This window comes from Electrona antarctica (genome assembly GCF_951216825.1).
Source record: "Electrona antarctica genome assembly, chromosome: 9".
In the NCBI taxonomy this organism is placed as follows: Eukaryota; Metazoa; Chordata; class Actinopteri; order Myctophiformes; family Myctophidae; genus Electrona; species Electrona antarctica.
The window spans coordinates 17181369-17196292 of record NC_136790.1 but is presented as its reverse complement, the minus strand read 5'-3'; the positions used below and the strand labels follow the sequence as shown (position 1 = coordinate 17196292).

General features: G+C 42.3%; 1 protein-coding gene across 10 annotated transcripts in view; it reads right to left on the bottom strand.

Moving 5' to 3' along the window:
* cast (calpastatin) overlaps positions 1 to 14924 on the bottom strand; it is a 61992-nt gene extending 47068 nt beyond the window's left edge. For 3 of the 10 annotated variants that reach the window (XM_079509446.1, XM_079509437.1, XM_079509443.1), the window contains exon 1: positions 6235 to 6383. In XM_079509446.1, coding sequence (XP_079365572.1) covers positions 6235 to 6312 — 78 coding nt within the window. In that variant the 5' untranslated portion in view covers positions 6313 to 6383. Of the gene's footprint in view, positions 1 to 6234; positions 6384 to 11128; positions 11198 to 13628; positions 13813 to 14755 lie in introns of those variants that run through there. The other 7 variants (XM_079509445.1, XM_079509451.1, XM_079509448.1 and 4 more) reach the window with 4 other exon arrangements.

Sequence of the window (14924 nt, the reverse complement as noted above, 5' to 3'; positions counted from 1 at the left end):
GTGGCACAAATCTTTGAATATATATTCTTTCAGAGCAAACGTTTTTAACTCATATCTTTCCACCTGGGGGGTCCCTGGAACAACATATTTTCAGATGGGGGTCGGCGGCATATTACATATAATTCTAGGGGTTCATCTTGACATAGTTTGAGCACCACTGATATAGAAACATAGGTTTTTCAGAAAACCTATCATGATTTAGAAGATATTTTGTAGATGGGTTAAAGTGGTTAAACCTTTGATTAGTTTCACAGTAACCCCCTGGAACCCCCTCAAGGACCCCTAAGGGTCCCCAGACCCCACTTTGAGTCACTACACCATCAATAGCACAAAGTATCTGTCAGCACTATTCACCACCTAGTGGGTGCCATGTTGCCTCTGAATTCTTTAGGGTCACTAATTTGAGGCCAGGTTGGCAGTCATGGTAGCCAATGTAATGGATTATGCTCAAACAGATACTGATACAGAACCATATATTGCTGTCAAACCTTGTATGACCAAAACCATTCCTTTGAAAAAATAAAATAGTTAAAATAGCCTATCTACAAGCTCACAATGCATCATATTCATATCTCGACACATTGGGAGCTTGTAGATCTTCTATTTGTTTTACTGTGGACCACCACCGCCGCAAATATAAAAGCAGCTCGTAATATGACTATGTCCTCGTTTTTTGTTTACACTCACTTTACAATAACAATTTAGGCATTTAGCAGCTCTTAATCCAGACCGACATAGAGTAAGCGAGGACAACACAAGCTAATACATCAAATGCATGGAAATAGTCATCTAGGATCACGGGTAAACCAAGAACCTATCATCACTTTAAATCAGTACACAGGTTTTTCCCTCCCATGAGTCCTGTCAGTAAGAAAGTCAGTAGACTTGGAAACCGTTTACTTTGCGGCCCATAGGGCAGCCGCCACAGGGACTGCCCATACAGTAAGTCCAACATCCTGCTAGTCCGACCTACGACCCACCTATGAGTGCCAAGCAGGGGAGGCCATTTTTATAGTCTTAGGTTGGTTTTATAGTCCTAGGCATGGTATATGACTTGGACAGGCAGGGATTGAACTCCGACCTCCCAATCTCAGGGTGGACACTCTGACCACTGAGTTGGTCACTGGTGTCCTGTGTCTGTAAGCTAGGGTTATTCCTGGGTCAGCTGGGTGTCCATGCCCCCAACCAAGTTTCTAAATTTAGCAGTGCACTCCTGCCTGGTTTAATTGTTTACCTGCCTTCTCTGTCCTACACTTGCAATTCTAAACTTTTTGTACTTGATCATAAACTTGACTTAGTATGACAGCTGCTGTCTTCCCCCCAGCTACCCGCTTAAATAAACACATTATCTCAAATGTTTGCCAAAGTAAAAGTTAATTTGCTACTGTTAGGTAGCAACAGGTACATACATTATAATATACTGTATGTGATATACTGAGTATTTCACATATCACAATATTTACAAGCTAGCGTGTTAATGAAAGTATTATCTCCATATCACATTCAATTTCCAGCTGCTGTCTAACTTTCAGTTCCTTTCCGTACCTGGTACGCCATCAGGCTATCTCCTACCATCCGACAGCATAGGCTGGACTGTCAACTGAAACTTTTCACTTGAAAGGTGTAGTGAAATGAAAAATACGTTTTTCACACTTTTAGACCATATCCGTGGTCATCATATGGGCATACCTAACAATGGATGCCAAAAGAATCTCATTTGTGTGTGTTTTTATATGAAAAGTCCATACAAATAAAAATGTAATTACTTCCTTAAAACGAAAACGTGCTGCGTGATGACATCTAGAGATTCACATCAATAAAAGCCAATACAAATGAAGCTCACCCATTTGATTCCCATTGCTGCACGTCCGTCCAAACACAGCTGCTACTGATTACAGAAATACTGTTTTTAATCTCATTCAAGATGACATCCAGACAGTGTATTACTCGTTTTCAACGTAATCATCACGCTAAAATATGTACATAAGTTGTGTACAGGTTAGAAAGAAATCCCCTGGCTTTGCTGCCGACTCTCTGTCACTTTGTAAACAAACCACTGTGCATGTACGTGCATGAGACGGACCTATACGCCCCATAGCCTGGAGGGATGCATCAGAAACTAAGATCCTGCCTGTCTGAGGCTGAAACTTCAAAATAAAATGCCCAAAAAGCCATTTCACTACACCTTTAAGCTTTTTGTTTTTTCCCCTTCATGTGGATTATGTTCTTCACTATGTGACTTCACTTTCCCTTGTGGACATATCAATGTGTTACCACTTTTGCATCCTTATGCTTAACCTTAATGAACGTACTATATCTGCTGGTCTTACAGTATGCTATATGTAGATATGTTTTTATGTTCTCTTCTTAATGTATTGTTTGACTTCATCCGGCCCTCCCTCTCCCTGCCTCCTTCCTTTTCTGTTTCTCCCTTTTCAGAAAAACATTATGGAGTTTACTTTTACAGGAGTTTAGTTGTATTTCTTTTTTACACCTGAAAACCTGTGACGTAACAATACAATTGATTCTGTTGATTCGGATCCTGTTCTCATTTCTGTGATATCACATAACAATTTCCTGCGTCCGTTTGGATCCTATCTAAATTTCGGTTCCTTTCCGTACCTGACTGTCAAAAAAAACAAACATCCGTCGAGAGCGACAGCTCTTGCTGAAGCGTGCATGACAAAGATGCAAACAGACACACAGGGAACAGAATGTCAGGAAGAGTTTGTGTTCAGAAATAGTTCATTCTCCGTGGCCCTGGAAGCGGTCCCAGACAAGATTAATTTATATAACCGGCCCAACGGAGATCATGTAAGGATTAGATCAGCAGCCAAAGTGACAGTGAAGCGACAAATCTGGAAAGCGGGACTCTTTCACTGATGCTGCCTAACAACCCACTGCCAGCCTACGGAATAGCTCGCAAACACTGATGTGTGATAAATAAGGCATCATGGAGTGGGAGGTGCATTTGTACAGTATGGAATGCATCAATCTTCACATGCAGAATGCACGTGTATTGTAGTAAAATAGGGCTGGGCGATATGAACAGAATCATATACCACGATATCTTTGGATCGATAGATATTGTTTTGTGACTGTCCTGAGCATTTAGATCTTATATTTGTGCTATTTTTTTTTCACTTAATTTTTATTGATGAAAAGACAGACAACAAAACAAAACAAAAAGACAATACGAAAAAAAAGAACAAAAAGAGGAAGACAAAAACAAAAAACAAAAGACAAAGCTGCATTTTTCATATTACAAGATACATTCATTGAAATCCTCTTGCATTATCGCTAGGCTGAGAGAAGAGATCCCACTTTTCCCACTTTTTATAGAACTTATACTCTTGTAGTCTAAGTATGAATGTTAGTTTTTCCATAACATACAGTTCCTCAGTAATGTCCATATTTGTGCTATTTTAGACATTTTCGAAAGCATAAAATAAGTGATAAGCCGTATCACGATACAGTACAGTATGCCGTGGTAGAAAATATAAAATTACAACGCATGCTCACTGTACTGCACACAACATGTTGACTTCCTCTCACATGTTCAGTGCATTCTGCATATTATGGTCCAGTGCTCTAGTCTAACACACACCCACCCAGCCTCAGGCAGCTTGGCTCTGCACGTGCTCAGTACTGTGCCCTCCCCTCCACTCCCCTCTCCACACACAGCTGACCAATCCAGATGAGAAATAAAAGGAACAGTTGTTTACTCTGTCTGTATGGTGATGAACATACATGCAGTGTTTAAATGCATTACACATGTCTCCCGTCTCTTTAGTTTTCATTTAATCTTCATTTAACCTACCGGTAAGCAGCCTTTATGAATAATTATGTCATAATTAAAATGTTGTTTTTCTTTGTATGAAAACATTTGCAATGCAGACTTTTCCTGATCAGGAAGAAAATTGCCTATTTGAAGAATAACTATAAATAACTATAAACGCGCAATTTGGGGAAATTGCAAGTGTGGACTTGCACCGACAGTATAGTCATGGGTTGCGGCCTCCGGGACCCGAAGAAATAACAATGAGAGATCATACATACAGAAACAACCTTGCTGTATGCAACCCGCCTTCAGTTCAATTCCCAGGCCCAGCAATGTGTTGAAGTGTCCCTGAACAGTAGGACACCCCCTAACCCCAAGTATGACCACTTGCAGCAATCAATCAGCTGGGTGAATCTGAAACTCTCCCCATGGTTATGGCATCAAATAGGTGTGATTATTATTTATTATTACCTGTGTAATAGAGTGGGGAGAGCCAACATGTGAAAGGAAGATTGTTACATCTTCACAATAAATGGCACTGTGGGGAATGGGATCACCATTGTCCATTTGTCATCACTTGACTGTTATTGTGATGGTTTTGCACGTAGACTTGCGATTCCCGTGAGTGCCGAATGGCCTTCGCGTTTGAGGAAATGGTCACACCCCCCCCCCACCCCCCCCCCCCCCCCCCCCTCCTAAGTAAAGTTTCAGACTGCGACGGAGGAGCGCCATTTCAAGTGAACTTGAGCCACGAGAGACACAACACCGAGCTCGCTAAAGCGCGCGAGTTGCCGTGTCGAGCGTTTGCAAAGTGCACTTAGTACCGACCCGATATGGACAGAATATTAAATCATGTTCTGGTGAGTGCGTTTGCCCCGGACTGCCACTCAAAGTGGCTACTGGCCAATCACAGCGCGTCCTTGCACAAGTGCACTGGCCAATCACAGCGTGTCCTCCTTACTCAAACGCAAAAGGCCATTCGGCACTCGCGTGATGCGATTCCCCAGTGGCCGTGTCCTGTCTGCTTAATGACAGCTTTAACAGATTATGATGATCATGATGGCGATGACGGGGGGGGGGTTCAGGGTGGGAGACAAGATGTCACCGTCAGCATGTGTAGAATGCAACGCCAGACACTGGAAAGGAAACTCCCAAAAGGAAGCACAAACACACAACCTCCCACCAAAGCAGTGCACTGCAGATAGGCTACACCCCTGTTTCCCAAACAGTGGGTGCACACATGTTCGGGTCGCGAACAAATTGTTATGGGTCGGGGGGTGGGGATTGTTATCCCCTTTAAAAAAAGTTGTGACTGTGTTGTGAGCTTGTAGATCTGCTTTTCACTAGTTTGGGTCCCGGGCAAACATCTAATTTCTCTCTTGGGTCTTGTGCTAAAATGTACACAGTCAAATCCCCCAGTGTTGATTTATCACAGTTGTAACTCTGATAGCATAACCAAATGGACCCGTACGCAATCAGAGTTAAATGAACCCTCAGGGTTTCACAGTGTTTCTCTGTCCACGGTGCCTTTTAAAAGCCACACCATTCATCTAACCATTTACACACAACTGTGACTCACACATTCGACTAACTCGACTGATAACCAAGTGAATAAACAATGATCTCCTGTTGTTGTCCACCACACTGACAAATGGACTTTCTCTGTCAGTTACACAGGCATGCACAGATCATTATGTTCAGCCTAATGCCACAAGAAAAACTACAGTGTATTATTATTATTGCTACAAAAATGTGTGTTTGCACTTATGACGGTACATTTCTGATGTCAAGAGAAGCAGGCTCCCAGATTTCCTGCACCACTGAAAGCAAACAAAATGTCCTTTTACAACACGGGCCTTGTCCCTGTCCGGGCCTTGAATTAATATCTCACCAGTCGCCACAAAACACACTTCAACTGTGAATGTCCAGAGGTTGACCCAGAGAGAGACTCTCACATTCCAGTTCTCTCTCTCCTCCCAGCCCGGGGAGAGAGAGATAGATATAGAGAGAGAGAGGGAGAGAGAGAGAGAGAGAGAGAGAGCGAGAGAGAGAGAGAGAGACAGAGAGAAAGGGAGAGGGGAGGAGGGACAGGGGAGAGTTCTGATTTGGATCCATGCCAGGGCAACTTTTCGGGAAGGCATGCCTTCCAGGAAGGCTTCCTGCACAATAAGTACTTTTTTTGCTAAACATACAAAACGCATTTCGCAAAACCAACAACCCATTCACACAAGGGATCATCGCGAAAGGCACACTTTCCACCGTTAGTGACAAAACAAAACATGGACAGACAGACAGACACACAAACAAACAGACGGACAGACATACAGACACACAGACACAAACAGACAGACATACAGACACACAGACACACACACAGACAGACAGACAGACAGACAGACAGACACACAGTCAGACAGACAGACGGACGGACAGACAGAGACGTTCAGACAGACCTGCTGTTCCACGGACACATCCTGGAGCGCCGGGTGGTCCCGTGGTGGGCCTCGGATCCAGCTCAGTAACTGGCCCATGTTGGCTGAATGTGTCTCCGAGAGTCTCTGTCAGTGTGCCTGTGCCTGTGTGTGTGTGTGCTGCTGCTACAGTATGGAGAGCGGCAGCACGCATGCTTCAGTACAGACACAACGTTAACGGAGGAGGAGGAGGAGGGGGGTGGGGACAGTGGACGGGGAGGCGGGGACACTGTAGAAACGGGTCATGGTCAGGGTGAGCGGAGTGGGCGTGTTCAGGGAGCAGAGAAGAAGGGGGCTCCAGCCAGGCTGGGAAGGATGAGGGATACGTTTATTGTTGTTGCTGTCGGGGCTCTTATTATTATGTCCATGTTCTAAATCTTTGTGTTTTGTCCGTACATTTGTGCCCTGCTTGATCATACTACGGTGTCGCACAAAAGTGTCAAAACAAAGTAGTCGATCTGCTACTTTTGCATTTTGGACAGAGAAAGAGTTTTGGACATATGAGGTTTTCACCTTACAGAGATTTAGGGATAAGGATACTATACGGATGTAGCCTAAAACTCTAAATTACACATTTTCAACCGATTTTCCACTGGTTTTGCAGACTTTTGGGAAAAAATACATTACCGCCTGAGCTTTAACTGTGTGAGCTATAAAGGGAACTGACCGTGCGTGGACGTGACACGCACCTGACCCCACAACTGAGCCACTTCAGCTTGAAATGGATACAGCCGTGTGTGTGAGCACGGCCATACATACACAACATATACAGTACTACACAGCAGCACATGTGCAGCCACAGACATACGCATGGATGGACAGACACAGAGAATTGCAGTCTGTTTACAACAACATTGCATTGTAATACAGCCACCGTGTACCTAGTACCTATACATTTACAATGAGATTCCACCATCAAAACACTCAGCAATAAAAAGATATGTTGAGGAACCAGCATGACTGCTCAGTATAGGGAGGGGCCACAGACTTCTGTTTTACATTACAGCTGTGTCCTACTATCTGCCAAGTGAGACCACGTTTGTCGTTCGTTCAGCTGAAAACGTTCCTGACTATGTATATCACAGGAAGCTTGTAGAGGCGAATGAAATAGAACATTGTGTATTTATACACACACACACACTCACACACACACATGCAATCCTGCATGTGTTTCAGCTGGTTTATGACTAAGGCGTAGCATTGTAAATCCACTAGCTGTGATCCCACATGAACTAGAGCACATATAAGACCACACCAGAATCTAGGGAGGTTCTTGGGTGTGCAGACGTCATCGCAAATGCTTTTGGAAGAACTTGAGGCAAAGCAGTCGTCCTGTCTAAACTATAATCTGTTTTTATTAATAAGAGAATAACATCTTATTTTGGTCTGTGTTTGTGGCAGGATTTATTGAGCAAACCACATAGTCTAAAGACTGTAAAAAAAGAAAGAAATACATTATAATGAATCGTAGTGGTTCAATGCCTTGTTCAAGGGCACTTCAGCGGTGGTAATTTTAACGTATACAGCACCTTTTAATCGGAACGCACGCTCAATTAAGTTGAAATAAAGGCACTGGTGTGAACTACTTGTGTGCTGTAATGCACGGTGAACAACAGGGTGGACAAGTTTTGTCGTGCAAGGCAAGCCGCTCCCATAGTTACTTACACCGATATCATAGACCAAGTAATGGGAGTGCAAAGTACAATTCCAGTCATACATATCTCTGCAACTGAACGTCAAGCATGACTCCAGTGCGCTGCACGTCTCGTCAGGGAGTGCTTGGGTGGAGTGCAGACAATGCCGTTGAGTCACTGATAGAATCAGCCCTGAAAACACAGCCTTTTGTGTCAGTACGAGTAGCAGGCTACAACACAAACGTAAATAATGTGTACGCTCACACAGGCTGCTGTAATAGTGCTGCAACTAGCAATTATTTTCTAGGCGATTATTGTATCGATTACTTTTTCAATTAATCGAATAATCGAGAAGCATGCGTTTTTTTCATATAGCAATGAATCAATGATTCATGATTGAATGTATTATGATTTACTAAATCAATTTGTTTTATTAACCACTATAGCCTGATGTTATAATTCATTGTACAACAGAGTCGTGCAAAAATAGTAGAAATAGCTCACGATGCGGCACATTCACGATGCGTTGTGAGCTTATAGAGCTCTTATTTTGGCTATTTTCTTTTTTCTATGTAATTGATTATTCACTCTGCGCCCGGGCGGAGCAAGGAAACATTTTCTAAATATGAATCTAAGCACCTGCTACTTCTGTCCCTTTTTTCTTCAGTCATGCTAGTGTTAACTAACTTGTTTCAGCTCTCGTTTAGACAGTAGTAGAGAGATCAAATGTTCAGAGGTGTACAGATTCTGTACTTAAGTCAGTACTTAAGTATAGATTCTGTACTTACGTACAGTACTTAAGCACATTTACTTAAGCACATTTACTTAAGTGTCCACCTCTGCAAATGTTCAGTGAACATGCATGTGCGTACCGCTCTGTTGCTCAAACACTGCCCCATGTTAGGGTGACAAACTGTCATTGCACCCCCTGTAACTCCATACGCAGAGTGCGTATGAAGGAACCAATCTCCGTATGACACCGAGATTGTGAAAGAACGTGCATGGGACCCGCAATCCGATACAGAACCTAGATAGATTGTGAAAGAACGTGCATGGGACCCGCAATCCGATACAGAACCTAGATAGCGTCAGACCTCGAAACCGTTGGCAAAATAAACGTGTCAACACAGAGATTAATTCCACGTTGACTCCAAATGATTAAAACAGACGAGGCTTGGCATGAATTTATGTCCATGTTGACCGAACAACACACGCACGCACGCACGCACACGCACACACACGCACACACACACACACACACACACACACACACACACACACACACACACACACACACACACACACACACACAATTTGTACATTTCTACAGAAGCCGGTACAGAGTACAGACACACCTGTTAGCAGTGGCATCTGACCAAGCTCGTTTGACCAGTTACCATGGGAACCACAGGGCCCTTGAAACCAACTAAACCCTGGACTTAATCTTTTCACATATTTATACAAGGTGTTGTTTATTACTGAAGGTGATAGTCACGTGTTCTCTCCTGACCGGATCGAATTGGCATACGTCAATGTCTTAAAATATCGATAATCAAATTACTTAGTGTAAACATGCATCCGTGCACGCATGAGTGCGTGCGTGCGCACACGTGTGTGTGTGTGTGTGTGTATTTATGTATCTTGCATGTGCAATTGGACTCCTGAGGTTCTGTTCGTCACTATATTTAGATGCATGTCACACACCAGTCGCCACTCAACGGCTCACATTAACTGACACTTACTGTCAATCTCTACCCCATACTGGCCTCTTATATAGGACTTATATCATTTTCCTAAATGACTTAACACTCACGATGCTAAAGACGTGTCCAGGCACACGTCTTCATAATTACACCTGTAGGAAGCCGAGGACGTGTGGACACGTTTTCAGGTCCTTTTTAATTATATAAAACGCGATCGCTAAAATCAATTCGCTAAAATCATTTTTTTTCACAGCTGTTGCTAGGCTACGCCTTGCTCAGGCCTCCAGGACCTATTTGGCTGCGCACGCAGCCATTCACTTCCTGGTTTACGTACAGGCCGACAAATCTTGCTATAGAGCGCCAAAGTCCTGACTTGGTTCACGGAAGTAATTTCTCTATGGAGAATAACAAGGGGTCATCTTAAAATCGTTTCATATAAGCATTGTGGTCCAAAAATAAACAAGCTGTCTCTGCGTTATTGTCAGGGAGGTGTCTCTGTGTCGTTTGCGACAGTCAGTCACTCATGATATGATACAGTCTGTTTCTAGCGAAAATTTAACTAATTTAGTAGCAGTGACAATAGCGTTTTCTCTCAGTCAGTTGATTCTTCATATCCATATGAGTGAAATGGCCGGGATGACATGTTTATTTTTCAAACACAGTTCTTATATCGATCTAAAATCCCCCTATGGGGATTACAATGCAAATAAAAAGTACATGAACCCGTGGATTTGCGCCCTCTACCGATATTGACGTCAGACTTCGGTGCTAAATCTACGACGCTGTCCGTGGTTTTGATCATAACCGCGATGTTCTGTCCTAATTTCTGACTTCATCGTGCATCTCGTTTGGAATATTAACGCTTCTAAAATATCATCCCATTGAATGGGGCTGTTATCAGGTCAGGGTAGTAGAAGATCCCTCCCTACACTAGCAGCCAAGCAAGCAGCACAACAACTGCTGTTGCCTGTTACTAACAAGCCTGGAAGCCGGTGCAAGTCCCAGAGAGCTTTGAAAACCACACCTCTGTTCCGGATCGAGAGGTGCTTAAGAGTTGTTTAATCCATAGACATGTAACACCTGGTCACACACATTTCAGACTGTATAAGGTTCCAATACAGGTTCCAACTGGCTCCAATTCAAGCCAGCAAGTATGTCTGTGCTCACTAGAGGGAGACAAACTCATATTATTTAATTTATTTTACAACCAATGTCAAAGAGCTCCGGTCACTGAGTGCTTTCATGGGTGTCAGCCCTGCTACTGAAAGCAGGACCTGTGACTAGGCTAGGGTTAGGGTTTGGGTTACTAACCCTATACTAGTGTTGGGTTAGGGTTAGGGAACATAGTGCTGAGGGAACATAGACATGTTCCCCCTTTCATGTAGCTAGTGTACTTCCTCCAAAATATTCAAAGCCGATAAATGTTTGTTTTGGCAGATGTCTGTAACTGGTATGGCGGGCAGACAGCATGGGAAGCATGGGAAAAACAAATATGATAATATTTGTCTTTGTCGTGACAGGAAATGCTTCACTCAGTACCTTAGCATTGTGCCGCGCTGCGGACTTGCCAGTGTGATGGCCTCCATCTGGGGTAGTAGAGTCTTCATGCTGCGCACACGCAGATGCAGACGCAGACACACACGCAGACGCGCGCACACACACACACACACACACACACACACACACACACACACACACACACACACACACACACACACACAGGCACAAACACACAGGGGAGAGCTGGGTAAGTTGATCCACAGGGTTATGCTTAGTATAAGAAGAAATCTGTGTGTCTTCCAACTTTTCCAAGCTTTTCTGAGAGAGTCAAAGACGATATGCAGATTAGCTTTGATATCCAGAACCTATTACATTTGTTGATTTTATGTGATTTAACTTTAGAGGACCATATAAAGTGTACATAACATTACATAATGAATTAACTAAAGACCACATTTGTTGTTTTTTTGAGAAGTGATTTGATTGAGCTCCCAATGGATGTCTGAGAGGGAGTATATAATTGTAAGGTCAGGGGGTCTCACAGTGACATCACGTAGTGTTTATGTTTGTTCCAACTTGTGGTTATATATTTGGTCTGTCGTTGTTTGTTTCTAATTAAGTAGTCTAGACACAGAGATTCACCCGTTTGTTACTTTGTTCCCATTGTGGAATTTGTGGCTATGGGGTCATGTGAGCAGCTGGGTTTATTATGAACCTATATTAAACGAATGATACAAATATGTTTGTTTTAAAAATGTTTACACCACTTTGTATCAAGAGAGAAAAGCTGTGTTTTTCGTAAACTTTGATTATAGAATATGGGAACATATAAGATGTACCGTTTCACTGATCAATATATATTGTTTTTATTTTTTATTACTGATCAATTTTTCACTGATTTGTGAAATACATCATCTAGGCAAAAGGATTTTGCTTCTATTAAAGGAGAATTCCATACTAGAAGGCTTTCTTACCTTTATTTGTAGTTGTTACGTCCCCACCAAAGAGGTCCAGGTGTTATTTTGTGCAAAAGTGCATTATTGGCTATTTCCCCTACCATAAGCCCTCAATGGTGGTTGGGTTTTTGTGCTAATTCGCTTATTTCATCGAAATAAGTAGTAAAGTGATGATTTTTGAGCGATGGAAATAAGCGAATTAGCACAACACCCCATAGCCCCATTCATTTCAATGCAATTCAATGCAATTCATTGAGGGCTTATGGTAGGGGAAATAGCCAATAATGCCCTTTTGCACAAAATAACACCTGGACCTCTTTGGTGGGGACATAACAACTACAAATAAAGGCATGAAAGCCTTCTAGTATGGAATTCTCCTTTAAGATGCTCAAGTATTTCATGATTGTAGGCTATTGAAAGTTGTATTTATGGCTATGACGCAAATGGTAAAAAAAAAAAAAGAGTCTCATCTTTAATTTCCTGTGATAAAGTCCAAGCCTGAGGAAGGTCTCACGACCAAAACGTTGCTCTAGTCTAAATAAAACTTTCTCTTGAACCAGCAAAGTGGCATTGTGCGGGTCTGTTGTCTTCGACATGTTCTGTGATAAAATCACCATTTGAAAGCATGTTTTGGCACTGAAGCAGGCTATGTGTTGTGTCAGCTTCCCATTCCTTCAGGAAGCACTGATCTCACCCATTGTCTGCTGTTTATTAGTTAAACAGCCGAAAAATAATTGTTTTAAGAGTAGACTAAATAAATACAATAGAGGGTATGCGCGTGACATCATCATCAAACCTGGAAGTTATGCAGGAATGCCTACCGAGTGGCAAAAAACTACTTTCTGGCCTTGACAGCCCATGCATCCAAACAGAATAGTCCTATTTGATTGCATTAAACAACATTAACAATGTTAAACTCACTTTTCATGTTGCTTTGCCACTCGATGTGCCATTCACTTTAAGCATGCGCATACCCTCTATACACCAGCATGTTTAATCACACACAATGCTCAATAATTGTTAAAAATAAGGAAATGCTTAAGCACTGGCATAATAATTGACCATATTCAGGTATGAGAGTTGAAATAGGCACAACCCAATGGCCCAGCAAATAAATGGAACTGTATATAGGTTATGCAATATTTGGAATGGTGTACTGTATACAATCATATCTCCTATTTAAAAGTTAATACACACACGCCCAATGCCAGCCAGGATATGGGCAAAGCCCTGTGTTCCACAATCCAGACCACAGTGCCAAATGTTTTTTGGCAAATGACAAAGACAAATGACAGTCATTCAGTTCCCTTCACATTCTAAGCTCCCTTGTAAAAACAAAACTTCCTACTATGCATAGTACTGACAGTAGGCTAGCCTACATCACAACGTATCTTCAATAAATGTAATTAATACCCTGTGTAAGTTTTATAGTAACACAGATACATTTCCTTCGATCAAGCTGCCAAGGTGCATTCAGGATAGACTTGATTAGATTTTTTCCCCAGAGGGTAAAAAAAGAAACCACAACCTAATGAGGAATATTAAACAGGTATGGCTTGTAGCCACACATGTACAGTACTCACAGTCCACATCCAATACGCAGCATACGCCATGGGGGACAGGTCGACAGGAGAGGAGACGAATTGCTCGCGGAGGCAGAAGGTGAATTTTTAAAACAGGCTTAAAAGTGAGATCTGTCTTGACATGTAATAAACTCTCCCTTTCGGCTTTCCCATGCGTCCCACAGCCATGCGCCACTCCCCCGACAACTCCTCAATGTAAAGTAGCGTAGATTATGATCTCAGGCTGGTAGTCGCACTTAGTTTGAGGAGAGGAGAGGAGAGGACGCTTGCCTTTTTCTTCCGCGCCCTAAACGAATGAATAATCACGGATTCACCTCCTACGTTCACCTCCTAACTTTCAATGTGAAATCAGCATACATTGCGCAACTGTACGATGATGTCTTCTTCCCCAAATAAATACACACCATAGCCTAAAGTTTACTCACCATGTTGTGATAAGATGAGACGTAGGCGTAGCCCAATTAGACCACACTGTCCACACAAGAGATATTGATCGAGAGTCTGACTTTTACTTTCAATATGCATTGCAAATGTAAAAAAGAAAATGATGAAAATAAATAAAGAAAACATCTAGATATATCAGCAAAGTAGAAATGTTACAAATGAAAAGTCCTGTATTAAAACATTTACAAAGAAGAAGAAAAATAGGCAGATTACAGAATAGCATTAGGAATGCATTAATGTGAATGTAGGCTGTTCATCACTTAATTCACTTGTAGCAGGCAGCACATTGAGCATGGGTAGCCTAGCCTGTACATCACATCACATCAGATTATGATCATTCAGCACATAGGCCTAGGAGGCTAATTGCATATTGTAACATTTGCATCTTAAATGTAAAGGAGAAGGCATAGCCTATGTTTAACAAATGGAAATAGTCAAGTCAAATAAATAGCCTATTTCAAAATAGCTAACTTTATTTAGGCTATATGCTATTACTCAGTTACGTTTCACCACTGTGCGCACATGACAGTGCACACTGCACAGTCACAATAGGTCTTAAAACAACAATAGTAGGCTATTGACAACCATGCCAAACTGCATGTCAGTTTGCAATGCAGTTACGCAGTTGGCTGCACAGCACAGCACTCAAACGTCCAGTTTAAAATGTCCGTTTTTCTACATACCCCTTTTGTTTTTTTACGGCGACCATGGGTTCTGTTTTTGTGCGGCATGTTTCTGGAATGTCAAAGACGAAGGTTTATTATTCCCAGTTCGACGTACGGCTAGTCCTCTGGAGGGATTGAGGGAATAGATGTCGATGCTGCACGCCTACACGCCTTAAATATATATATA